Source organism: Crocodylus porosus, unplaced genomic scaffold, assembly GCF_001723895.1.
Source record: "Crocodylus porosus isolate Cpor-Errol unplaced genomic scaffold, CroPor_comp1, whole genome shotgun sequence".
In the NCBI taxonomy this organism is placed as follows: Eukaryota; Metazoa; Chordata; order Crocodylia; family Crocodylidae; genus Crocodylus; species Crocodylus porosus.
Genome location: NW_017728893.1, coordinates 1,692 through 13,414, shown reverse-complemented (window position 1 = coordinate 13,414; position 11,723 = coordinate 1,692). Strand labels below are relative to the sequence as shown.

Here is an 11,723-nt window from a genome sequence, read left to right as displayed (position 1 = left end):
GCAGGTCAGCGCTGGGTCTGTTCTTGCACATCTGCTTGCACGTGCCACGTTGTCCCAAATACACCCCTTGTGCATGCCCAAAGAAGCACACATGCTGACAGCGAGATCACCACACGTTCCCTGTTCACCCATCACTTACAACACCCCCAACACAGGCATGTAAGCAAGCACCTGCTTGCCCCATATTCAAAAAGAAATGAAAAACTCTAGACCTCTTGGTTCAGAGATGATCCCTTTTATTAGACCAACAGAGAAATTGCAAAAAATTATCTTTTTCTGCAAGCTTTCAGGCTTTCTTCATCAGGCTCAGGGAAAATTAAATGGTAAAAAGTCCCCATAGGTAGGAAATAAACTCCATTTTTGCACAGAGGAAGCTGAAGCCTGAAAGCTTGCAGAAAAAGATCTTTTTTTTTCCTGATTTCTCAGTTGGTCTAATAAAAGAGGTCATCTCTGAACCAAGAGTTCCAGATTTTTGCCTCAGACCAACATGGCTACCAAATACATGACAATCCCATATTCATACACATGTGCATCCTAGTTATTGCACACAAACTCCACATTGAAGTACACACAATATGTACTCTCACAGGCCCAGACATACTAAAGTGTATCAGAAATATGCATCTGAAACACATAGAACAAAATACAGGCATATACCCTAACATACCATAATGCTACCCACAACACATATACCACACAAAAGTGTATGCACAAGAGGAGAATAAGCCACATGCAATATCACACACATGTTCACTCACAAATAGATACGCTCTTTCCCGCGTACCCTATGTACACATACACACAAAATCAGTTACTAGCATGCGCACACATACAAATGCACACACATACGCACACTCACAAACACACACACACACACATACATACATACATACACATACAAACTCGCTCACAGAAGCACATGCATACGTACACATACAAACTCACACTCAGTCATGCGCACAAACCTACATAGGTATATATGCAACCTCTCACAAATGCACATGCATAGAAACTCACACTCACAGTCATGCATGCACACACACATGCTTGTGTGTGTACACGTATGCATGTACTCCCCTCCCATGGGAGGTACCCTTTTCTGCCAGCCAAGGCAGTGCCCAATTGGGTGAGGCAGACCTGCCCCCACCTCTTTAATCCCAGCCCCTGTTGCTGGTTAAACAGGTTTGAAGTCCAGGCGAAGGAGCAGAACTCTAGAGCCTTTGGCTCCGCACTGGTTCACCAGCTGCCTGTTCCCGCATGGCCCCACAGCGCCCAGCCGGTAGGTGACAGAGCCTGAGCTCCCCTGCTGGGGTTGGGGGAACCCAGGTGCCACCCAGGACCAGGACAGGGTAAGGTGGGGGCTAGGGAGAGTGAGCCACGCCGAGCAGGGCTCTAGGCTGTGTCGCCTGCTCTGCTACTGCCCTGTCACTGCCTCACTCCGTGCCCCAGTTTCCCCTCCTGTGAAATGGGGGTGGCAATCCCACCCTTCTTTGCCTGAGCAGCCAGGCATGCATTGATATATCATGGGCAAGGCCCCAGCTCTTCTACCTTGTGTTCGTTTAGGAGCCCCTTCCTCTTAACCCCATGCCCCACAAGGAGCTCTTCCTGCCTAGACTTCCCTGTGCCATTGCCGTCAGATCCACAGAGCTGGGAGCCTGGTCCCCAGGGGTCCTGTCTCAGGGGAATTGCTTGGCTTCAGCTCCGGCTCCGTTATCTAGCTGTGTTCAGAGCCATTAACCCCTTGTTCCCCCCCAGGGGCATGGGAAGGATAGCTTACCTCCCCCCACTCAATTCAAGGTGAATCCCAGCTCATTTTGGAGACTGGAGATCCTGGTAGTGGGGCATTGTGCAATCGGTGCATGTCTGCACAATACATGGCCTGATCTTAGAGCTCTTCCTTGTCCCTCCTGGAGTCCCTTTTAGGGAACTCAGTGCTCCCTGCCTCGCTTCCTCTGCCCAACTGGTGCTGAGGCCTGGAGAGCAAAACCCTTGTGGGGGCCATACTTGGTGCAGGAGGGTGACTGGAAGCCAGGACACCTGGGTTCTTTGCCTGGCTCTGCCACAGATTCACTTGGTGGCCTTGGGTGAAGCACTGGACTTCTCTCAGAGCCTCCAGCCTGTAAAGGATGGAGCACAGGCGGGGTTAAAATCAAGGCTTTATACAATGGGTGCATCTTGGGGGCTTGGGTGCGATGGCCAGGTCTGCGTGTCTGTTCCACAGCAGGGTGAAAACAGCAGAGGACAAAGCTGACAGAGGGGATCCTTGTCACACCAGCCTCGGCAGCCAGCTGCCCACAGTGCCAAGATGATGGCCACCGACCCCATAGCCTGCGGTCAGGAGATGACCCGCATAGAGCTGGAGCCTCTGGCCCCCAGTGCCACAGCAGAAGAGGGGGTGTCCCTGGGAAACCACCAGCTGGGGGACCCCGACACCACCCTGCCTTGGGACCAATCCCAGTGTGGCTCCGGGTATAAGGAGGTTGGGGAGCCCCCAGCCCTGGTTAAGGCAGAGTCCAAGGGACAGCGGAGGCCGAGCCCGGAGGGGATTCAGGAAGGCGCTGGGTTAGAGTGTCCTGGAGAGGCCAAGGTTTTCCTCAGTCCTGCCCCACTGAAGGAGCAGACAGAGGATGAAATCAATCAGATGCCAGAGAAGGCTGTTCACATGTTCATTCCCATCGACACCTGCTGCATTGAGCGGACGCCTGGGCGCTGCAACTCAGCGAGGACCAGTGCCTGGAAGCAGCCGGTGCCTCAGCATTGTGAAAGCACCCAAAAGGAGACCAGCAGCTCTGAGAAACAGCTCTTCATGCCCTGCAGCCCCAGACACTACGGCGAGGAGCAGGCTGGGGCACCTGGCGGATGTCCACCGTGCTCCAGCTGCAGCAAGGCCAACCTCAAGGCCGTGGCCTCCATGGTGGCGGCCATGATCCTCTACCCCTGCTTCATGTACGGGGCCTACGTCTTCCTGCCCTTTGATGCCCCCGCAATGCCCAGCATGAGCATCCGGCTGGTCTACACCCTTCGCTGTGGCACCTTCGCCACCTTCCCCATTATCCTTGGTGAGCCAGGTTCCTGGGAGCTCTCTGGGTCCCAGTACAGTCTAACAGAGGGTGAGGGGTCCCTAGCCCCCAACCACCAGCATCCTGGTGTTCTCCCTTGTCTGGGCCTGAGTGCAGCTCCTCTGACTCAGAGGAAGCCTGGGTGGTGCAGTAATTAGGACACTTTCAGTCTGGGTTTGTACAGCTCCTAGCACAGCCAGGCCAAGGTCCAGGATTGGGACACCTAGCTGCTCTTACCACATCATGAATCATCTACTCAACAGGGTGGCAACTCCAGAGCTAGGCTCTCTGCCACTGATGCACCATGCAACCTCAGGCATGTCCTTCAGATGGTGCCCATCTGTACAATGGGAATAGTAGGGGGGAGTGAGGAAAAGGAGTGCAAGGGTGGGTCAGCACTGGAGCAGATACCAAGAGGAGCATCTATGCAAGGAGGTTTCCATCTCTTTCTCTCCCTGAACGTCACCCATGTGTCCATCCACTCACAGCTCTGTCTCTCCCTTTCTGCCCACCTCCCCCAGCCCACACAGCCTTGTCTGTCTGTCTGTGCCCTGGGTTCTTCTCTTCCCCAGCCTCACCCCACTCTCTCTGCAGGGATGATTGTGTATGGCATCTCACGCCTCTGCTTCTCAGCGCTGCAGCCCTTTGGGGAACTGCGGCGGGAGGTGGAGATCCACCGCAGCTATGTTGCCCAGTCCGTGCAACTCTTCATCCTCTACTTCTTCAACCTCGCTGTGCTGGCTACCTACCTGCCCCAGGAGGCCCTGAAGCTCATCCCCTTGCTCACGGGGTTCTTTGCCATCTCCAGGTGAGGTGCGGGCCCCTCCTCTGGGCTCCAGGTGGGTCAGGGAGGGTTCAAGGGACCTTTACCTACAGAGTCAGCTGCATAACTAAGAGGAAATGCCCCTTAGGGCATTACTCAAGCTACCAGGCCTCCTTCACCCTGCTGATATGGGGAGCCTTGGCAAAAACCACCTATGCGGTCTCCCCTGCAACTGCTGACGTGCTGTGACCCATTTTGGGTTCACAACCAAGCAGGAGACAAGGTCGGGGTGGGGACCACACCTCCTGCACCCCAGCCCCGTCTAGTCTCCTGACCTCCACCCCGGCTCTCTCTGTCCCCCCAGGCTGCTGTACTGGGTCTCCTACGCCATGGGCCGCTCCTTCCGTGGCTTTGGCTTCGGCCTCACCTTCCTGCCGCTGCTCACCATGCTGCTGTGGAACCTCTACAGCATGTTCGTGCTCGAGCCCCATGACCTGTTTGCCACGGCGGATGGGCCTGAGGGCCCCCTGGAAAAGAAGCCTGGTGCCACCGTGCCCAAGGCGCGCTATTGGGGGTGACCGAGGGGGCTGGAGGGCCTGAGGTGGGCTCTCCCAGCCCCCCTGGCACCTGGACCTGGGGCAGTCACCACCAATGGCCTGGCTCTGCCAGGCTGAAGCAGGAGAATATGGACTCAGGGCCTGCAGGTGATTCGGGAGCACAACGGTACCTGCCTCTGGACCCAGCTAGGCAGCTGCAAAGGGTTAATCCTCACCCTGGCTACTTCTAGGAGCACAGACCTAGCTGCTCACCTGAGTCTGGACTGCATTGGCACTCAAGGGGCCCTGGCAAGGAGAAAACCCTTTGATAAGGACCGGCAGCTCTATGCTTCGCTGACCTGGCTGCTCTCATTGCACTGGCCCAGGCCCCAGCATTGGGATTACAGCACAGTGGAGCACGGTGAAGGGCCCAGGCTGATAGCTGCTGGTGGAATTGCCTGCGGAGCCTCTTTTTTTGCACAGCAGTGCACTGACCTGGGCTGGTCCTGTTGCTGGTAGGATGCTGCAATGGAAGAAGGGTGATGGGCATGGGCCATTGGCTGCCCAGAGACAGTCTGGGTGGGTGGAAGACCCGTGCCACGCTGGGCCTTGCTGTGGTCTTGGCCCTGAGCCCCAGCTGTGCTGAATGAAACCATCTGCAATGCTCTTGCTGCCTGGTCTGTTTCTCCCTATGGGGGTTGAGGGGGGCAAGAGAGCATCAGGTACCACTTGTCCTCTGAGCACAGGCATCGCTTCCCCGCTGGCTGAGTTATCAGCCCATCACACTCTTTACAGCACACCCTTGTTTTGGCATTTGCTTTCCATGACGCCCGTCCTATAGCTAAAATGGGTCCCTTCAAGGCAGGAGGCATCCCTAGCTCTGCCTAGGTATACGTGCAAACTGGGTGTGCTGAAGAGCCATGCCAAAGGGCCCCACGAGGAACCCAGGTAGCTCCCAGCCAGGCACTGGCACGTCCAGGCTGTTGCATGGAAGGGGTCTCATGGCTTTGACCACATGCAGTTGGGTGATTGGGGCCCAAGCCTGCTTTCCCCATCCTGCAGGCCTTTAGGAGCCCATAAAGAGCTGCTGTCTTGTACCATCGGGTTTGGCACAAGGCAGGGCTGGTGTAGCCTCACAGCTTACTGCTCATGAACACTTGTGCACAGGGCATGAATGCAGCCTCCACCTTCTTCCCCCACTAGTGTGGTGTGAAGGGGAGCAATGACAGCAGATGCCCAGTGATCTGGGACACCCACCCTCCTGCGATCAGCCCTGGAGAGGCTGGAGCCATTTCAGGGCTGGTTGGAGAAGAAGTGGGGATTGGGGCCGATTCTTCCCCACACCAGGGACGGGAGACGGGTGAGGCTGGCTGCAAGGTGGGGCAGACGCTGTGCCTCATCCGGCCATGACCAAGCAGGGTGGGATGGGCAGGAGAGAGAAGGAAGCAACTGTGCAGCAGAGGCGGCTGTTGGCTTAGGCTGGGAGTGTGCCAGCCACCCCAGGCTGCTGGCAGGGGCGCAGAAGGACAGGCCATGTGGTGCTGAGAGTGAAAAGACTTAGGCAGAGTCAGGGATTTAGGGCCATGGAGGGGGCGGGGGTAGCCAGTGGGTGTTGTTCTGCCCCCATACAGCACCTAGTGCCATGGGGGCCAGGCCTTGGATCCCTGCTGCCATGCAAAGACTCCATCATCAACCTCAAGCCACCCCATCATGGACCTCTGAGCAGTCTTTTTGCCACTGCCTCAGTTTCCCCTTGGCAATCAGAACTGGGTCCCTACCTTTGGGGGCTGGTGAGCATAGGGGTTTGTGAGCCCATCTCTTCCTGCCAGTCTCCCCCCTCCAGCTGGGATGGGGGGAACATTTCTCTGCCCTGGGACCTTTTGGAAGGCCAGATCTCATACTGCTACAATCAGGGCATGGGCCCAGGGAGCACAGCTCCAGCCCCTGCCCCGAATCTGAGATTCCCCAAGCAGTGGCGCGATTCTGGCTAGACCAGCTGGGGCTTGTTCACGCTCTGATTCCTGGGGCATTTGGCTCTCCTTCCCCAAACCGGTCGGTCGGGTCAGGGCGTGCCTGCCCTCCGCTAATCAACAGAGCAGGAAGTCCTGCACCGGGAGCCAGATCTGGGCTTTAGGGCTCTTATCTCTTGCAGAAACCAAACCATGAAGCCAGCCTGCTCCCTCCCCCACCAGGCAGCACCTCCCAGGGCCCTGAGGGGGCAGCCCATTTACCTCTGGAACAGGGAGAAACTGAGGCACAGAGGGGAAGATGAAGGGAGTTGACTAAGGGCATGCAGCAGAAGCCATGTCTCTACCTTCATCATGCATCTCAGATTGGGAGATGCTGCTGGGGTGAAAGGAGCCTTAGTCATCCCTGCACATATGCCCCTGGGAGCTGGGTCCTTGCACTCAGGGCTTGTTTTCCAGCTTCAATCTGGGTGAAGAGTCAGCAGGTAAGCATGGAAAGTCCCAGGGGCAGCAGCAGGTGGGAGACCCAGGCCTGGCTCCCTTGCATGCCCATTTCTCCTGTTGGGGGCTCAGCCAACCTGGGACTCACTCCTCCCATGACCCCCTGCAGCCACAGAGCATCATGGGAAATGCAATGCAGGGCAGACTATGACCCTACCAGTAATTCCATCCTGAACTGGGCACACACAATGCTGAGACAGGGATCCTCCACACACACCAGAGGGGCAGAGAGAACCTGTTTCTCAGCCCCAAAATGCAGCCAGCTCTGGGGCTAAACATCACAGCAACAGTGAAGTGTCACCCAACCTAAGGCAAAGGGTACCTCGGTAGAGAAGAGCGCAGCTTGGAAGATTATCTAGGGTTGCAATAAGACTGGGACCTTTGGTCTGAACCCCCTCCCTGGCACAAATGGGTCTCTGCTACAGCACATTCTAGCTCTTACTGAAAGCCAATGGCTCTAACAGGGTTGCTGCCCTCTCTTCACCCATACCAGGGCCAGCACACCCTATGTACAGCAAGACCCCATGTCTCATCTTCCATACATGCACTAGCCCCTAGCACTGTGAGAGCCAGCATCCATGGAAGACCCCTCTAGAGCAGTGATAAACCATTGCAAAACATGCAGCACCTAACACAATGGGGCTTTGCTGTAAACTTGCTCAGTAATGGACACCCCTGCTGCTGCATAGAGCTACCCAGAGACACCAACATCTTAAAACAAACAAACAAACAAACCCAACCTATCCTTTAATTGGTCTGCAAGATCAGAGGGCAAGTGCCCCCAGCAAACCTGATACTGTCATGACATACCAAGGTTGTGTGCCCCCCACCCCTTGGCAGGGGCACAAGGAACCATTTCAGGTATCAAGGAGACATCCAGAGAGGGTCTGGGGGGCGACGCCAAGCAGATGGGAGGTGACAGCAGGGCACTGCACCACCCTCTGCCCCAATAGGAGACACCCCCCGGCTGGGCAGAACAGACAGGATTCAAGGTGCTGCGCCAAAGCCTGCTTTGTGCGGTGCCAGGAAGCCATCATTTGCTTTAAATGATCAGGCCCCTTGAAACTAGGATGCTGCAGAGTCATTAGCTCCTCCAAGGAGGTGCGACTGGCAGTGGGGAAGGCAGCTTGTGATCCCAATAGTTCTGGCAGGATGAAAGGCAAAAAGGGCATGGGTGCACAGATCTAATCACAGGCTCCATCTTGTCCCCAGCTGCCTTCTGATACCAGCAGGATCCAGGGAGGGGGCCGCAGTCATACCCAACCAGCTCAGCAGACTGAGACTTTGCCTTTCTTAACTGGTCCCGGGGTTGTTAGTGGTTTATCCTTATAGAAGCAGCTAATGACACATTCTCCAGCCCTAAGCAGACAGCTCCAGCCCGGCCCAGGGGTACTGGAAGCCACAAGTGGAGTGATTGAAGCAGGAAGCACCTAGGAACTGATCCCCCAGGTGGGGGCAAACACTGAGTGAGATGCTGGGGATACTGGCTTGGAGGTGCCAGGTATTGCCCCTGAGTTCTCAGGGCAGATCCAGCTGGTCCCCAGCCCCAGGAACTCTGCAGGGGGCTGCTTTCAAGGGAGAATGAAGTGGGGTAAAGAGGAATGATTGTTGCTCAAGGCATCTGAGAGCCCAGTTAAACATGGGGCATTCAGGTACAGGGGTCGCCTGCATCAGTATTGCACTGTTTCCTGGGAGGCATCCGGCCCACGGAGAGGGAGAGGTCTGCACATGGTGCCCGTGGTCAGTTGATGGGCTCGTACTCCGAGTAGCGCTTCTTCTGCAAAAGCAGTACCACGATGGCCCCTGCCACCAGCAGCACCACTGGGGTGCCCAGCGCCACTGCCATGATGGCCACCACAAGTGGGGAGAAGGCGTCCTCAGGGGGCGTGCCAAAGCCCAGCAGCATTGACCTGGCAGGGGGGCAGAACATGCCTCATCAGCAATGAAGGCAGATGAGCTGTGCAGTAACCTTCCTCGGGCTGTGTAGGAGGAAGGCTTCAGGCCCCTCATCATCAGGGCGCTGGCCTGGGTTCAAACCCTGCTGGCTAGAAGCAGATCATATTCTGCCTCTGCATGCCTCAATTTCCTCAAGGAGGAGCATTAAGCAATGCATGATGGACAATACAGGCAGGGGGCAAGGGCAGAAAGGAAAGCCCCCAGCATCCCCACCCTGCAATCAGGCACCATGACAGCATCAGGGAAACGGGGTGGAAGGTGTTACTCACCAACTAAGATAGCCAGTGCCCGCATAGATCTCACCATCCTCGCCCCCAAAGGAGATGTTGATGGCGGCCAGGCCACCCAAGTCCTTTCCAAAGTAGGCATGTGCAATGCTGGGCCCTGGCAGAGTCCCATTGACTTCCCGCAGTGGGGAGTAGCGGCACCGGATCCCATTCTCCCGCTTGGCCTCACGGGCCCCATACGCCGTCGTCTTCCATTGCAGGAAGCCAGGGCCGGCGTGGGTGCCCTGCGGCTCTGACACCAGCTGCACCATCTGTAGAAGGGGTATGCATCAGGGAAGGGGAGAGGTAGAGTCAGGATGCCTGGGTTCTGGAAACTGTGCTTAGCTGGTGAAGGCAGAGCAAAACCCTGGATGCCCAGGATCCTCTCCCCAGCAATGGCCTGGGACTTTCTATGCCTAGATCCACCCCACCACCCATCCAGGCACCAGTATGAAGGCTGGCATTAAAGCCACAAGCCCCACAACACACAGGGGTACCCACTTAGCAAAGAACTCCTCTTGGGGATTTATTTGGCAACCCCAACACTTGGTATCTAGCTCTGAACCCAGCAGGAGTTCCTGGAGCTGCTAACCCAGAAATCAGCCACAATTCCCCCTTGCCCCCACAAGCCATGTGGGTCCTCAATCAGCTAGGACTGCCCTGGGATACCCCCTCAAACCCCAGCCAGGTCCAACCCCAGAGCCATCAGCTTGACCTGGAGGAGGATCTTGGCTCGCTGGCAGCAGTAATAGACTGGTACCCTGGGGACATTCCCCCTCACCTCAAAGATGGTGGGTGTGTACTCATCATCGATGGAGCGCACAGACTCCAGGCGCCGGTGTCTGCCAGGCCCCTCCACCATCACCATCTCCAGCATGAAGCGGGAGCTGTTGCCACGTGGGGCCACCCCATCCATCACAAACTCCAGCTTGGAGCTGTTGGCCGTGTGCAGCAGCCCCGGCAGATGCCCATCCCGGCTGCTCTCCTCATACGCCGTCACCTGGAGGGGGGTGGGAGTTACACAATGGCTAGGGGGACCTCAGAGCCACCCCGGCTCTGTCAGGCAGATCCCTGCCTTGCTCTGTCCCCACCACCATCCCTAAGGCTACTTCCTTTGCGAGTTATTTTGGAGAGCGACTGCATAGGGCTGAGGCCAGATCCCTAGATCCCCATAAGCAGTAGAAGGGGAAGTTTGTAACAAAAGTTTGGGATTCATTGCCACCACATACAGCAGAAGCCGAGATTCACAAAGGGACTGGACACGTCCTTGGAGGAAAGGGGTATCAGTAGTTACTGATCAGGGGAGCAAGGGGCACGGCATCTGCATCTAGACCTTAAGCGGAACAGGGAAAAACCATGGTGAACTCCTAACTCAGCCTCTACTCTCTGCTATGATGCAACACTGGGGGTGATGGACCCTGGGTCTGACTCAATCAAGGGCAGCTCTAATGTTCTTGCAGTGGGATGGGCCCCTACCTGGAAGGCAATGCTGCCGTTGCGGAAGGTTCCGGGGGGGCCTGTGCCCCAGAAGGCAGCTGTCAGGGCTGTGCGGTTCAGGGTCTGGTTCACGCTGTCCCAGGAGAAGGTGGCCAGGTCGTAGGGTGGATAGAAAAGTGCGTGGGCCGGGTCTGACGCATTGGCCCCATCGTACTCAAACAGCTGGGGCCATGTGAGAGATGGGGCTGGGTTAGCTGGGGACCACTCCCATCCTCTCCCCCTCTGCACCCCGCAGAGCTCCCAGCCCACCAGACCCAGGGGCAGGGCCAGCCACAGGCTGGGGTGCACTACAACCCAGTCCCCCACCTTGGTGAAGACCACGGCGCTGGCATGGAGGACACTGCTGGGCGGCTCCACCCAGATGGCCCCAGCAAGTTCAGGGGAGAGAAGCTGGGTCCAGTTGATGTGCAGGGTGCTGTGCTCATTCTCCGTGTACAGCAGCAGCACAGCAGGCACCCCTAGGCTGCTCCACACATAGTGCAGCGTGCTGTTGGCACCCACAGCTTGCACGTGCAGCAGGTTTACGGAGGAGTCGTTCCAGCCAGGGTTGAAGTGCATGGACACCTGGGAGAAAGGCAAAGGGGCAGCATGACTGGCAGGGCCGAGGCCAAATCCCTTCAGTGCAGCCTCCAGCCTGGGCAGTGTTTTGCAGACCCTGCCTCGGAGCTGCAAGGGGCTCACAGTCTGGGCACAGACCCGGGGGCTGCCTCTACCCCGGCAGTGAATTAGTTCCCTGCCAGCCCCTCTTGCAGGCTGGGGACAAGCCCCCAGCAGTTCCCAGTTCCCCCGCAGGCCCAGCCTGCTTCACAACCGCAGGCATTTCCTTCCGCCCCAATCTGGAGGCCTCAGCTCCCCTCCTGGCACTGCAGAGGCTGGTGCTTCCCCTTCTGCCCAAGTTGAACCCCGACGCCCAGCCAAGGCCCCACTGCAGACAGCCCCAGCCCCATGTGGCCACCCGCCCCGGCCTAGGGCATGGCCAGCCCCAGCACCACACCCAGCCCCCTCCACAGGGGCAAAGGCAAGACCCCAGGCAGCGCTCCCTGACCTGCTGCATGCGGTGCCAGCCCAGCCCTGCCACAGCAAAGCCAACACAGCCCTGAGACCCCAGTCCCCAGCAGCCCCTAAGCCCAGCTCATAGCACCCCCTTGCCTTGGGCCCCCCACCTCAGCCCCTCCCTC

The 11,723-nt window shown here is 57.3% G+C and overlaps 2 protein-coding genes across 2 annotated transcripts in view; one reads left to right on the top strand and one right to left on the bottom strand.

Annotated features, from left to right (window-relative positions):
• Positions 1-1,171: 1,171 nt before the first annotated feature.
• TMEM79 (transmembrane protein 79) lies at positions 1,172-5,024 on the top strand. Its single transcript, XM_019555364.1, has 4 exons — positions 1,172-1,279; positions 2,222-3,059; positions 3,654-3,867; positions 4,187-5,024. The coding sequence occupies exons 2-4, from the start codon at positions 2,306-2,308 to the stop codon at positions 4,398-4,400; spliced, it is 1,182 nt and encodes a 393-aa protein (XP_019410909.1). The 5' UTR covers positions 1,172-1,279; positions 2,222-2,305; the 3' UTR covers positions 4,401-5,024.
• A 3,226-nt stretch (positions 5,025-8,250) lies between these two features.
• The window catches only part of GLMP (glycosylated lysosomal membrane protein), a 3,706-nt gene continuing 233 nt past the window's right edge, over positions 8,251-11,723 (bottom strand). The window contains exons 2-7 of the mRNA XM_019555353.1: positions 11,199-11,204; positions 10,852-11,111; positions 10,525-10,707; positions 9,830-10,048; positions 9,052-9,320; positions 8,251-8,736 (exon numbers count right to left, since the gene is read on the bottom strand). Of these exons, the coding sequence (XP_019410898.1) occupies positions 8,568-8,736; positions 9,052-9,320; positions 9,830-10,048; positions 10,525-10,707; positions 10,852-11,111; positions 11,199-11,204 (1,106 nt within the window). The 3' untranslated portion in view covers positions 8,251-8,567. The remainder of the gene's footprint in view (positions 8,737-9,051; positions 9,321-9,829; positions 10,049-10,524; positions 10,708-10,851; positions 11,112-11,198; positions 11,205-11,723) is intronic.